The sequence below is a fragment of the Petromyzon marinus genome, chromosome 9 (assembly GCF_048934315.1).
Source record: "Petromyzon marinus isolate PM22_M1 ecotype Great Lakes invasive population chromosome 9, UKy_Petmar_22M1.pri1.0, whole genome shotgun sequence".
NCBI lineage: Eukaryota > Metazoa > Chordata > Hyperoartia > Petromyzontiformes > Petromyzontidae > Petromyzon > Petromyzon marinus.
The window spans coordinates 16,226,585-16,241,297 of NC_133675.1; the positions used below are offsets into that span (position 1 = coordinate 16,226,585).

Consider the following 14,713-nt stretch of genomic DNA (forward strand, 5'->3'; position numbering starts at 1 on the left):
TCAATAACCATGACATATGTGATGTCTCAATAACCATGACATATGTAATGTCTCAATAACCATGACATACGTGATGTCTCAATAACCATGACATACGTGATGTCTCAATAACCATGACATATGTAATGTCTCAATAACCATGACATATGTGATGTCTCAATAACCATGACATATGTAATGTCTCAATAACCATGACATATGTGATGTCTCAATAACCATGACATACGTGATGTCTCAATAACCATGACATATGTGATGTCTCAATAACCATGACATACGTGATGTCTCAATAACCATGACATATGTGATGTCTCAATAACCATGACATACGTGATGTCTCAATAACCATGACATACGTGATGTCTCAATAACCATGACATATGTGATGTCTCAATAACCATGACATACGTGATGTCTCAATAACCATGACATATGTGATGTCTCAATAACCATGACATACGTGATGTCTCAATAACCATGACATACGTGATGTCTCAATAACCATGACATACGTGATGTCTCAATAACCATGACATATGTGATGTCTCAATAACCATGAGATACGTGATGTCGCAATAACCATGACATATGTCATGTCTCAATAACCATGACATACGTGATGTCTCAATAACCATGACAAATGAATCAGACAAGGAATTTACTTTGGCAGGTAGGTGCATACATTCAACATATAGTAATCTTAAATCTAAAATAAGTGGTATACAAGTCTAACTATACTAAAGGTACAAAGTCTAACTAACACTAAGGGGATAAAGTATGTAAAATTTTGAATAAATATTGAATATAAAGTAGCTATAAGATACAATCTAAAAATACCAAAAATACAAATATGGTATCATAGTGTAAATATGGCAAGGTGTCATTTTGTAGATAAAATGTTAAAGTGTAAGCCCTTGGCCTTGTTGAAGAGGCCAGCAGCGGCTGGGAAGAAACTGTTTTTGTGGCGTGAGGTTTTGGTCCTAATGGACCGCAGCCTTCTGCCGGAGGGGGTGTCCAGGGTGGGAGGAATCGGCCACAATCTTCCTCGCTCGCCTCATGGTCCTCGAGGTGTGCAGGTCCTCGAGGGTTGGTAGATTGCAGGCAATCACCTTTTCAGCAGTGTGGATGATACGCTGCAGTCTGCTCTTGTTCTTGGCAGTGGCAGCAGCGTACCAGACGGTTATGGAGGAGGTGAGGATGGATTCAATGATTGCTGTATAGAAGTGCACCTTCATTGTCTTTGGCAGGTTGAATTTCTTCAGCTGCCGTAGAAAGTACACCCTCTGTTGAGCTCTCTTGGTGGGGGAGCTGATGTTCAGTTCCCACTTGAGGTCCCGGGAGAGAATAGTGCCCAGGAAGCTGAAGGACTCTACAGTTTTGACTAGGGAGTCGCACAGGGTGATGGGGGTGAGTGGGGCTGTATTCTTCCTGATGTCTCACTAACCGTGACATATGTGATGTCTCAATAACCAACTATATCACTGTTAAACATATTCCCTATGTACACCAGGAGGAGTGAACTATCTATGATTCCCTGCACTACATATTGCACTGGGTAGTCTGGAGTAGGGGTCAGCTATTTTAGCGTCAGCATCCATTGTGCCGATACAGAAACCAAAATGCTGATGCTCACTAACGACCCTGAAGCCCAGTATAGGAAACCATAACAGTAATTGACTGTACCATCATGACTTCTGATTATGCCGGAAGCCCTTATTGGTCTATTTTTTATACAAAAATGCTTTCATTAAAATACATATGTATATATTTCCAGCAATTAAAATCCCAAATGAGTTCTCAGTCGTGCTATGAGACGAATCGATGTTATTTGTTACTCATTATTTGGCAAAAAAAGCAAAAACAATAAAATACACATTTTAATTGGAATGCATTTGTTCACTTTGCTTGTTTATTTGGTGATTTTAATCGTGCTATGGGGGGGTCATGCAGCGACACCAACAACGGAACACTCTGGGCTGTCCGAACTTCAACTCACGTCAGGAACTTCAACTCGCGTCAAGAACTTCAACTTGTATCAGGAACTTCAACTCGCGTCAGGAACTTCAACTCGCATCAGGAACTTCAACTCGCATCATGAACTTCAACTCGTATCAGGAACTTCAACTCGTATCAGGAACTTCAACTCTCGTCAGGAACTTCAACTCGCATCAGGAACTTCAACTCGCATCAGGAACTTCAACTCGCATCAGGAACTTCAACTCAAGTCAGGAACTTCAACTCAAGTCAGGAACTTCAACTCATGTCAGGAACTTCAACTCAAGTCAGGAACTTCAACTCACGTCAGGAACTTCAACTCAAGTCAGGAACTTCAACTCGTATCAGGAACTTCAACTCGTATCAAGAACTTCAACTCGCGTCAGGAACTTCAACTCGCATCAGGAACTTCAACTCACGTCAGGAACTTCAACTCGCGTCAAGAACTTCAACTCGTATCAGGAACTTCAACTCGCGTCAAGAACTTCAACTCGCGTCAAGAACTTCAACTCACGTCAAGAACTTCAACTCACGTCAGGAACTTCAACTCGCGTCAAGAACTTCAACTCGCATCAGGAACTTCAACTCGCGTCAAGAACTTCAACTCTCGTCAGGAACTTCAACTCGCATCAGGAACTTCAACTCGCGTCAGGAACTTCAACTCGCGTCAAGAACTTCAACTCACGTCAGGAATTTCAACTCACGTCAGGAACTTCAACTCGCGTCAAGAACTTCAACTCGCATCAGGAACTTCAACTCGCATCAGGAACTTCAACTCGCGTCAGGAACTTCAACTCGCATCAGGAACTTCAACTCGCGTCAAGAACTTCAACTCACGTCAGGAACTTCAACTCGCGTCAAGAACTTCAACTCGCGTCAAGAACTTCAACTCGCGTCAAGAACTTCAACTCACGTCAGGAACTTCAACTCGCGTCAAGAACTTCAACTCGCATCAGGAACTTCAACTCACGTCAGGAACTTCAACTCGCGTCAAGAACTTCAACTCACGTCAGGAACTTCAACTCGTATCAGGAACTTCAACTCACGTCAGGAACTTCAACTCGCGTCAAGAACTTCAACTCGTGTCAAGAACTTCAACTCGCGTCAAGAACTTCAACTCGCATCAGGAACTTCAACTCACGTCAGGAACTTCAACTCGCGTCAAGAACTTCAACTCACGTCAGGAACTTCAACTCGTATCAGGAACTTCAACTCGCGTCAGGAACTTCAACTCGCGTCAGGAACTTCAACTCGCGTCAGGAACTTCAACTCGTATCAGGAACTTCAACTCACGTCAGGAACTTCAACTCACGTCAGGAACTTCAACTCGCGTCAGGAACTTGAACTCACGTCAGGAACTTCAACTCACGTCAGGAACTTCAACTCGTATCAGAAACTTCAACTCACGTCAGGAACTTCAACTCGCGTCAGGAACTTGAACTCACGTCAGGAACTTCAACTCGCGTCAGGAACTTCAACTCACGTCAGCAACAGCTAGAGACGAGGACATGACTGTACTGCAATGGCAATCAATTCAGTCGGCCCTCATCACCCGGCACTCGGCAGCCATGCATTTTGCTACCTCAAGAGCAGTTCACTGCATGACTGTCATTTGTTGTGTCTGCAAGCTGTAGTACTCAAAGTTGAATTCACAGAAACGCGATCATAAAGCAAAGTTTACACAATGTGGGAACATTATGCATTGTTTGTTGGCGGGGTTGAGACCATGAATTCACTCGTGAAACTTGAGAGCTAGGTTTAATATAGGTGCCTGGCTGGATTTGAATCCTGATTCGTTCTATAACTTGCCGAGTGCTCGACCGTCATCTCATTCCCCCGAGCTACCCGACTACATCCCTAAGGTACTCCCATTTTGACATTTAACTGCAGTTTACAGTCACTTTCTGCAGCTACTGCAGCAGCAGTAGAAGCAACATCACCAGCAACAATGGTAACATCATCATTACCATCACCATCATCATCGTTATTCGCATAATCATCAATACCATCATCACAATCAACATTACTGTCACGATGGTGGATTGATTGCCAAAATAGCTCCGTGAATCGGGCCCCCTGTCTTTGGCGGTTGTGTAGACAACTCCACAACTGGATTTGGCCCACAGAGTCTGTGTGAGTGGGGCTTCCCACCCACAGGAGTCTGTGTGAGTGGGGCTTCCCACCCACAGGAGTCTGTGTGAGTGGGGCTTCCCACCCACACAGGAGTCTGTGTGAGTGGGGCTTCCCACCCACAGGAGTCTGTGTGAGTGGGGCTTCCCACCCACAGGAGTCTGTGTGAGTGGGGCTTCCCACCCACAGGAGTCTGTGTGTGGGGCTTCCCACCCACACAGGAGTCTGTGTGAGTGGGGCTTCCCACCCACAGGAGTCTGTGTGAGTGGGGCTTCCCACCCACAGGAGTCTGTGTGAGTGGGGCTTCCCACCCACAGGAGTCTGTGTGAGTGGGGCTTCCCACCCACAGGAGTCTGTGTGAGTGGGGCTTCCCACCCACAGGAGTCTGTGTGAGTGGGGCTTCCCACCCACAGGAGTCTGTGTGAGTGGGGCTTCCCACCCACACAGGAGTCTGTGTGAGTGGAGCTTCCCACCCACACAGGAGTCTGTGTGAGTGGGGCTTCCCACCCACACAGGAGTCTGTGTGAGTGGAGCTTCCCACCCACAGGAGTCTGTGTGAGTGGGGCTTCCCACCCACAGGAGTCTGTGTGAGTGGGGCTTCCCATCCACACAGGAGTCTGTGTGAGTGGGGCTTCCCACCCACAGGAGTCTGTGTGAGTGGGGCTTCCCACCCACAGGAGTCTGTGTGAGTGGGGCTTCCCACCCACAGGAGTCTGTGTGAGTGGGGCTTCCCACCCACAGGAGTCTGTGTGAGTGGGGCTTCCCACCCACAGGAGTCTGTGTGAGTGGGGCTTCCCACCCACAGGAGTCACACGGCCACCTGTTCGGAACTTCTCTGCCTGCAGACGGCATTTACCAGCGGATTATTCCATTACACTCCCTAAAATTCCTCTTTCCAGGTGTGGACAATCGAGGGAAATGATGTGAGATGGTAATGCAGCGCAGTCGTTTGGCTACATCTGTTGGCAGTGCTTGCGATGAGGACTATGTAAAGGCCTCTAACATAGTGCACCGAGGCTCCGTGTGCTGGGCCAGCTGAAATTACATTTGAAAGATCGTCTAGATATAAAATGTTGGAGGGCTTAATGTCCCATCAATCATATTCACAGGTGGGAGTAGACATACTCGTTCATTATTAGTTCTCCCTCATGGGAGGTACTGCGATGGTCAAAATTATCTGCAACCTTCATCCAATCTTGGAAGATATGCTTGTCTGTTTAGAAAGTACAAAAGAGAGCCTATATCTGTTTAATGTTTCTCTAACTTTATTTGCAATTGTACGATGATCAGTCTAACAATAATTTGCCCAACGCAAATTGCGCTGCAGGGAATGTATTATTTAACAACGATGTAAGTTTTGATTTTAAGCTTTCGTGACTGCAGGGATTCATATTCTTGGTTCTTTCGGTAAAGTCACGTAGAAGGGAAACAATAAAATAATAAAAAAATAACAGAAAACTACGACGCTTCATTCGCAATGCAAGCGTTCGTCTTCTTGCGTTGCGATTGAAGTATCGTCTTTTTGTTATTATTTTTTATTATTATGTTTTACCTTCTTACGTGACTTTACTGAAAGACCCAGGTTGTAGCCAACATTTTCATGGAGAAATTTGAGACTGACGCCATCCAGACTGCCACTCTGCGCCCAACTTTATGGAAGAGGTACGTGGATGACACTTTTGTCATCTGGCCACATGGCCGGCCTGCTCTAGACCAATTCCTCGACCACATCAATTCCATACACCCAGCCATCAGATTTACCATAGAAGTCGAAAAAGGTGGCAAGCTACCTTTTTTGGATGTCCTAATTAAAAAGAGACCTGATGGTTCAATGAGCCACTCTGTCTACAGGAAAGCTACCCATACGGATGCTTACCTGAAACCGGATTCCCACCACCATCCATCCCCGAATAATTCCCTCATCAAGACTCTGCACCATAGAGCCCAATGCATATCCGACCAGGAACACATAGCCAGTGAACTCAAGCATGTACACCAAGCTCTTAAGGGTAATGGTTACTCCGACTACACAATCCACAAAGCTATCACTCCAACCATGAAGAAGGACCCTCTTGAGGAGCCATTCAAAACCATCACTTTACCCTGCATTGCGGGGATCACAAAAAAAATCTCCAAAATCTTGAATAAACACAAGATCCAGGTCCGATTCAACACATTACATAAAATCCGTGATCTGGTTCCGTCTGTAAAAGATGTGATTCTGGACATACAGTACCCTGGCGTCTACAAACTAAGTTGCTTCTGTGGTAGTAGTTACATTGGAGAAACTAAACGACGTCTCGGACCACATCCGTGAACACAAAGCAGACCTAAAACACGGTAGAACCAACACCTCGGCCGTGGCAGATCACTCTTATAATTTTAGTAGGCTCACATGACATTGACTTCTCCAAGACAGAGATTATCTGCAAGCCATCTGGCTACCATGAGAGATTCGTTCATGAGGCTATCCACATATACAAGCACAGAGACAATTTCAACCAAGAAGAAGGATTCTGGCTTAACAATCATTGGAAGGATTTGATAAACCATTTCGGGTGTGAATTGATTGTTCACGCTTACGGTGGCTTTCAGACCGCATCCATTATTTTCGTCTCCCCCCTCCTCTTTTCCGAACATAGATGGACTCGTCCATCTGAATAACTGCCAAATCGCTCTCCGTGGTGCTAACGTAAAAAAAAACGCCACTTTTTTCAAATTTTCTTGCTGTGGTTTTCACACCTGATGATGATTGCTTGTGTTATGGTCGAAACGTCGTGAGAATTTTATTGTTTTATATTTGTATTATTTTATTGTTTCCCTTCTACGTGACTTTACCCAATGAACCAAGAATATGAATCCCTGCAGTCACAAAAACTTTAAATTCAAAATGTATTTGACTTATTTTGCTTTTGTCACTTTGTTGACACCAGGTCACGAGACTCTTCGTCCTGGCCTCTTTGAGTTTCACCTAATCTGGTTAAACAAAATAAACCTGGAACTTGGCAGATTGTGGGCAACAAAATAAGAAATATGTTGATAGATTTGGTAGCGTTTCCTTGCCTAAATAAATAAATACCAAATCGCAGCGCCTCGGTCTTCTGAGTCAAGGCTGTTGCGTAGCATTTGTTTTACGCCAAGCTCTGGTCCAGGAGGATCTCTGTAAGAATTCATGTTTCTTGAATACATTATAAAACAAAAATGGCGAATGATCTCATGCAAGACCCTCCTGAAAATGAGTAATGAGAGGCTTTCTTGTTTAAGCAAACAAGATGTTGTTGACAACATCGGCCAGGTTAGAGGAGGGCAGAACCACAAACTCCAGTGTTGTACATTTCTATGCTCCCGTGTCTATGCTGCCCATCTTCTCCATCCCACGATGACCAACATGGTGAAGTAATGGTCAACAAATCCCACGCCCCCCCCGCCCCCCCCCCCCCAACGAGCACTCAGCACGATATTCATCCAGTTATGGTGATAGCTATGTTACTTTGAGCAATAATACCTACCACCTCTAACAACAGCCCCTGTGGCAATGATGCTGTGTTTCCATGACTAATGAGCACGCATGCCCAAACTGTGATGGGCATTACCCGATTCTTGGCCCAACGGTTCAAACGCAATGTGGTGCTAATTGGCCAGTCCCTCCCACTCCATCCGCTTGTCCTCTCTCCCTCATTTTCCCACACGACAGAGGGAAGCAATTGTAGAGGTTGCACTATTCCGAGCCAATATCTAAGATTCTTCAGCTTTTCGTTGTGCATTCTGTTTCACAACAGCACGGTTCTGATGTTGACGAGAGCGAGGGAAGCGAGTGACCACGCCACTCCCTTGAACGCCGAGCAAGGGAGTGGCCGGTTGAAAGGGAGGCTCTGGTAAAATCTCGCGGATCCCCGGGGAAAGGGAGCCCAGCCCCAGTGGTTTGCATGCGAATTCTGGACCCGTGCACACGTGACCCCAGGAACGTCTTCTGTTCTTCACCTTTGATAATCCAAAGGCAGCCACACACGAGGCAGCAGAACGGCCTACATAGTCACATTCCATCAGGAGGCGTTCATCAATTCTGGACTTTCCCCATTGCATAGATGCTCATGGTATGTGCAGGTGCATTTTATTCATTCATAAGGCCACCTCGTCTTAATTATCTGGATCTTTCTATTCTCGAAAAAAAACGCATAAGCATCGGCTTGTATTTTTTAAGGGTTACATGTAGGTTTAAATTCCCCTCGTGCTAGCGTTCACTGTCGGTGGAGCATGTTTGTAATGTCGCACCGTGGATGCAGAGTTGATGGATTGCAGAATAATTATTATTCATGTCACACAGCCACCTAGACGGGCAGGTGGATGTCTCATGATATTTCAGTACAACAAGTAGGCTGCTAAGTTATCTCTGTGGACTTCAGAACGTTACTCATCCCACAAACGATAGTACACTCGAAAAGCAATTAGCAAAACATACCATTCGGAAGCGTCATGAAACTCCTGAGACTCAATTGAGGCCTTCTTGGTTAAATGATTATTGTTATTAGGAATAGATCTATCGTAGCAACGATGGGTTCATTCCAGATTCAGACAAAACACTGTATCCAAGCAATATATGACGTTTTGCTGCATCATAGCTTACATTCTGCATTGAGTAATCTACTTGCACATTTTTGCAAATTGAAAAAACTTAATTTAAATCAGCTGCTAAACTTTAGAAAAGGTATAGATATATCACGCTCAAACAAAACGTGGAGTGATGCTCATCTCAAGCGATAATCCTCAGCCGCTGTGGCAACTTTGAATAGCCTATGGTGAGGGTCAGATTAACTGTCGGACATCCACGGCTGACTTCCCTCCAATTCGATGTCGCCCTGATTCTGGCACCTCTGCCGAAATAATGAGCAAAGTGCACCGTGATCACGATCTAATCTCTGACCTCGCAATTGGGTAGCCTGCTGTTAAAACACGCGAACACCTTTAATGAGCATTTGTCCGCTCAAAAGGTCATAAACAACGACCTTGAGTGGAGATGTTGAGAGAGGCGGTGACTTGACCGTGTGGTGCCGGTGCGTTCGCCGCTCGTTGCAGAGGTTCACAGCTAAAACCGAGCGGCCGCCCTGGTTAATACTGCAGATATATTAACCAAATAATAGCTGTCGTTTGCTTCACAGTGGATTGTTAAAGATCCTGTGATGTTAGTAAAGAGAGAGTAGGCCATGTATAGTTCAGAAAAAATGGTAATGCGTAGTGGCTGTTTTGATATGACCATTTTGGAAAACAGATGATACAGCATTTGTGTATATATTATACTATGTATTGTAGCATTACCATATCGCGGCCCTCCAATTAAACAGGTAGAGAGTGGAGGTCGTTTAATTTGTTGCATAATTGAATCAGGGTGTGATTCATCTTTCTGAAAGGGTTTTGGCTTTACTCGTGCCTTCAAGAGTGCCACGGTGCAGTGCAGCCAAAAATATGTGTAAGTGATAAGTTATTAATAGTTGTATGCAAGCTGCATTTACAACAGTGTTCTTCACTCATTTTCGCCGATAAGACGTCATCAGCGTGAGGGCCGCCAACACATTTGAAACCATTGGGTGTTTGACAGCAGCACGATGATGACGATGATGGGGCGGTGTTGTCACTCTTTGTGTACTGTCGGGGGCCGCACTAAAGGCCACCAGGGGCCGCCAGTGACCCACGGGCCTTGCAGTGAAGAACACTGCTTTACAACATTTCTAAATACAAACATAAGGTCTGGGCGATAAGGCCTGGCAGCTTTGCCATCTCCAGACGGTCCACGGTGACACGTCTGGCTGGTGTCCACGGTGACACGTCTGGCTGGTGTCCATGGTGACACGTCTGGCTGGTGTCCACGACGCCTGGCTGGTGTCCCTAGTGACACGTCTGGCTGGTGTCCACGGTGACACGTCTGGCTGGTGTCCACGGTGACATGTCTGGCTGGTGTCTATGGTGACACGTCTGGCTGGTGTCCATGGTGACACGTCTGGCTGGTGTCCATGGTGACACGTCTGGCTGGTGTCCATGGTGACACGTCTGGCTGGTGTCCATGGTGACACGTCTGGCTGGTGTCCATGGTGACACGTCTGGCTGGTGTCCACGGTGACATGTCTGGCTGGTGTCCATGGTGACACGTCTGGCTGGTATCCATGGTGACACATCTGGCTGGAGTCTACGGTGACACGACCGGCGTGTGTCCATGGTGACACGTCTGGCTGGTGTCTATGGTGACATGCCTGGCTGGTGTCTACAGTGATACGTCTGGCTGGTGTCTACGGTGACATGTCTGGCTGGTGTCTATGGTGACACGTCTGGCTGGAGTCTATGGTGACACGTCTGGCTGGTGTCTACAGTGACACGTCCGGCGTGTGTCCATGGTGACACGTCTGGCTGGTGTCCACGGTGACACGTCTGACTGGTGTCTATGGTGACACGTCTGGCTGGTGTCTACAGTGACACGTCTGGTTGGTGTCTACGGTGACACGTCTGGCTGTTGTCTACGGTGACACGTCTGGCTGGTGTCTACAGTGACACGTCTGGTTGGTGTCTACGGTGACACGTCTGGCTGGTGTCTACGGTGACACGTCTGGCTGGTGTCTACAGTGACACGTCTGGCTGGTGTCTACCGTGCCATGCCTGGCTGTTGTCCACGGTGACACGTCTGGCTGGTGTCCATGGTGACACGTCTGGCTGGAGTCTCGCCACATCGTCCAGATCCTCCCTTTGATCGCATACCACGCGTGCAGTGCCATGCCCGTGCGTTGCCCAAATGCAACGCTCACCCTTTTTCATTGTGATTAGTCATTCGCGGTGAATTCCAGTGGATGATGCCTCCTGCACCGTCCTTTTGCAGATCTTCTTGTTCTCTTGAATTTATTTTATTTATGTTGCCTGTTTTATTTTCTCTGTATGTATATTTTGTGAACGGCGGTGGCAGCTGCGATTTTCATCTGCCAGTGGATTGACCATGGATGATGATGATGATGTACGTACGTTGAACTTCTTTCGCACCATACGTAGCCAACCGTGCTAACTGGAGGTGCGGGGGAAAGACAACAAATTCAACACACAAAAATCAGCTCTTAAGAAATTAAAATGAAAATCGTTCACGAGATATTTGATTGCAATTCTATCCCATGTTGCACTTTCAGTGACGCTTTAAACGGCACTGGAATATAATTTCTGTTGGGAATGCTCACAGTGAGTGGTGCGTCACTTCATGCACCCATAAGATGATTGCGTACGCAGGTAATCTTTATAAAGTTCATACAAACGGCCTCGAGCCACAATTAGAGAATGGCACAAGTGGGGGTGGTATAGCCAGCACCGTACCTGCCTGACCACCGTTTTCTCCCTCGTGCTATTGTTCACACACCGCATGTCACTTAAGGTCGAGTTAACCGAATGGAGGTCCAGCACAGGTTTAGATACTACTTGCCACTGAAATTGGCAGCTAAGCTAAGAAGCAAACTCAATTAGTCCGGATCACTAATTGCTGTGCTACTGCTCTCCAAAATAATTGCTCGCACAAAGCACTCACCCACGCCATGAAGCCAAAGGCAGAATGTTTGATCTTGGTCCGTAGCCCCATTTCTGCTTTGTCTGCTGGACCCAGAAGAAGCAGCAATGTGGTAGATGTTAGCGTGCTTTGCTGTGCCTGCTGCTGCTGCTGCCGCCGCCGCCGCTGCTTTAATGGAGCAGTCATTTGTCTATTTCATGACCGCAATTAATCATTTCTGAGGATTGCTCATGAAAACGCACAGAGGCAGTTCACGCACGGGGCACAACGGCGCCGCTCCTTCCTGGGGAGGCGTGAGTTGATGCCCCGTGGTCACCCCTTCTCCATCATGGTGAGGGCAGCCCACTCTTGGCTATGGAATTAGTTTCCCTGCCACATCCACTCTCCCTTGTTGCTCAGTATCTCCCATAGGGACGTGACACTGGACCTCAGTCTGTCTCTACCGTATGTGTACTTATTTTTCTTTGGTAGAACAAAGTTGGTGAGAACAGACCCAAAGGGCCAAAAGCATTAAGCGGCCAGCAACAAACCGCACCGTCAAAGTTGCAATAGATAAGAGTGAACCACGCTTCTTAAATAGAGCAAGGTTATTACAAAAGCTTGCGGAAAAGAGACAAAGGGAGGGAATGACAGGGTCAAGCAGTGCAAGGGGAACAAGCGGGTCCCATAGCCCTTTGCTTCAATCCCTAAACGACAAGGACTGCCATTATGAAACGCAACAATAATGAAACGGCAGCGAATTATGCTCGGCTGTACCTCTTAGAAAGTCAAGTTGTGAGGAGTCCAGAAGAGCTGTCGGGAAACGTCTGTTTAAAGTCGTTGTGCATATAGCGCTTTACTTAAAGGGCCAAAATAATATGGAAGTTACACAGCAACACGACTGCATACATGATGAAGTAATGAAACATTGAACAGAAGAACGCCTTCACAAATGATGTATTTGAACTCTGCTCCACGATGAAAGAACGAGCCACCCAAGACTCAGTAAGCCAAACTATGATATATGTCCTCAGTTTTCCTGCAAAGCCCACCTTGTTTAGTTTGTATCAGCGAGCTAAAACTTCGCCCTTCTGTTATTCTTGGTAAATATGTAAATATAGTCAAATATAGGTCACCATGTAGGAGAGTGAAACCGTGACTATTAGGCCATGTATTTTTCAATCTCAAACACGATCATCAATCCCTAAATGGTTGGTACAATGCGCACCATTTTGCGAGCCACTCTGCACCCACTCGGTGAGAAGTCAAGAGTGGAAAGCCTTTTCATGAACTGGGCCCCACCATATGAATGTAGAATTTCCACTCCTGGATTAGGACCACTTATTTAACTGAGTCCCGTCTAGCCTAGACATTATAGATTTTCTTTAAAAAACATGACTGGTTTTGTGAATATATTTTTCCCACTGGCTTTTTTGTTGGCAGCAACTCTGCAATACAGTTTGATACATATCGTACCTATGCTTTGTATTTCCTTGACATACAGGTTTTGCATCAAAGCGTGTATTTAAGGCTTTTGTGTTTCGAACATGAACACACGCACAGTCGCGTATGAAGACGTTTCTCTCCAAAAATAATGCGTCCCTTTGAAATTGAAGTCCGCGTGTCTCTGAATGGAACCAACGCTGTTGACGCCGCGACTACAGAGTGGCCGCTGCTCAGCTCAGTGTAATGCCAACTCTAAACTCACGTTTGCTTCCTTACACGCACGCACTCAGTGTCTCTTACGTTCCTCCAGGCGTGGATCTCTGCTTGGTTCACAACTCTCGGCCCACAGTCATCACTTACACTGACCACCACCCCCAGGCCCCACCTCATTCCCCACAAGTCGTGGAGCTGCCCTCCTCCTCCTCCTCACCTCCAACCTCCACCTGCCTCGTCTCCTGCTGAACCCCCCCGTGCCGCCCCGCTGCAGGGTGTTTGAGGTGACGTGCGTCCTGCCCCTGGAGAAGGACCTCCACGTGGGGCTGTACGACTACGACCTGCTCTCCCGCGATCAGAACATCGGCGAGACGGTCATCGACCTGGAGAACAGATACCTCTCGCGGCACGGAGCGTGCTGTGGCCTGCCCGCGACTTACTGCGTGTGAGTACGACCTCTCTCTCCCTCTCTCTGTCCGCCCGCCGCACGCACGCCGTCGCTGCGCTCTGCGCTCGGATGCCAGTTGTGCTTCCGCGATCGTGACGCGGGATGAAAGACGCTCTCGCAGTGAGCATCGCACCACCTTGTGCGAGTGCGAGAAAATGCCCCCCCAGAAGATGACGTCACAGAACTACTCCTGAAGTCACTTCATGAGTCCCCGTTATCTGTCTCAGAGCTGGGATAAATCGATTCGTGTGGAAAAACCAAACTGAATAAGTTCGGGGTATTTTTGTGTGCATTTATTGCTGGCCAGGCTGAGACAATCAACTTCATATCCCTGCTCTCCCTTTATCACCTTGGTATCTCTCTTGGTCTGGCCTTCTGTTTATCTCTGCCCCACTCCCTCCCTCTATAAAATGGTCTCTCTATGTGCATGACTATCTTGATATTTATTTTTATTTCTAAAACAACCATGTTTCTCCATTCGCATCCCTCAAACTTGCCACCTCGCATTTCAGCCGGCTTCCTCTTTTTTTCTGTCTCATCTTCTCTTTGACTTCTTCACACTCAGTCTTGCGTGTATATATGTAAAATATATCGTGCTCTACGAATAGAACAACACTGTTGACTTCTCACAGAGTGGTAATCACCAGGTGGTATGCATTTTACCAACTCCTGAGGGATGATATGGGAAGAGTTGATCTTGACTGGAATTTGAACTCGCAATCCCACAACTGAGAGCACGATGCTCCATCAACTGAGCTCTCCCATCGGACTATCGAGGTGAAGGAAGGTTTATGTTGTGAATATTGCCATGGGATCTTTAACTTTCCCCAAAATAATCACGAGCTCCAGGAGGGCGTTATTGAGGTTGGATTAAACCCTGTGAACCTTGGGCAAGAAAGGCATTCATACTGATTACTGTACCACTTAGAGTTAGACGTAATTATGTTTTCAATTTTATCTATGAGCATTGGCGTGAA

At 46.7% G+C, this 14,713-nt stretch overlaps 1 protein-coding gene across 3 annotated transcripts in view; it reads left to right on the forward strand.

Annotated features, from left to right (window-relative positions):
* The window catches only part of LOC116940442 (dysferlin-like), a 207,273-nt gene that overhangs the window by 76,284 nt on the left and 116,276 nt on the right, over positions 1–14,713 (forward strand). For all 3 annotated transcript variants that reach the window (XM_032950274.2, XM_032950273.2, XM_032950275.2), the window contains one exon: positions 13,563–13,733. In XM_032950274.2, coding sequence (XP_032806165.2) covers positions 13,563–13,733 — 171 coding nt within the window. The remainder of the gene's footprint in view (positions 1–13,562; positions 13,734–14,713) is intronic.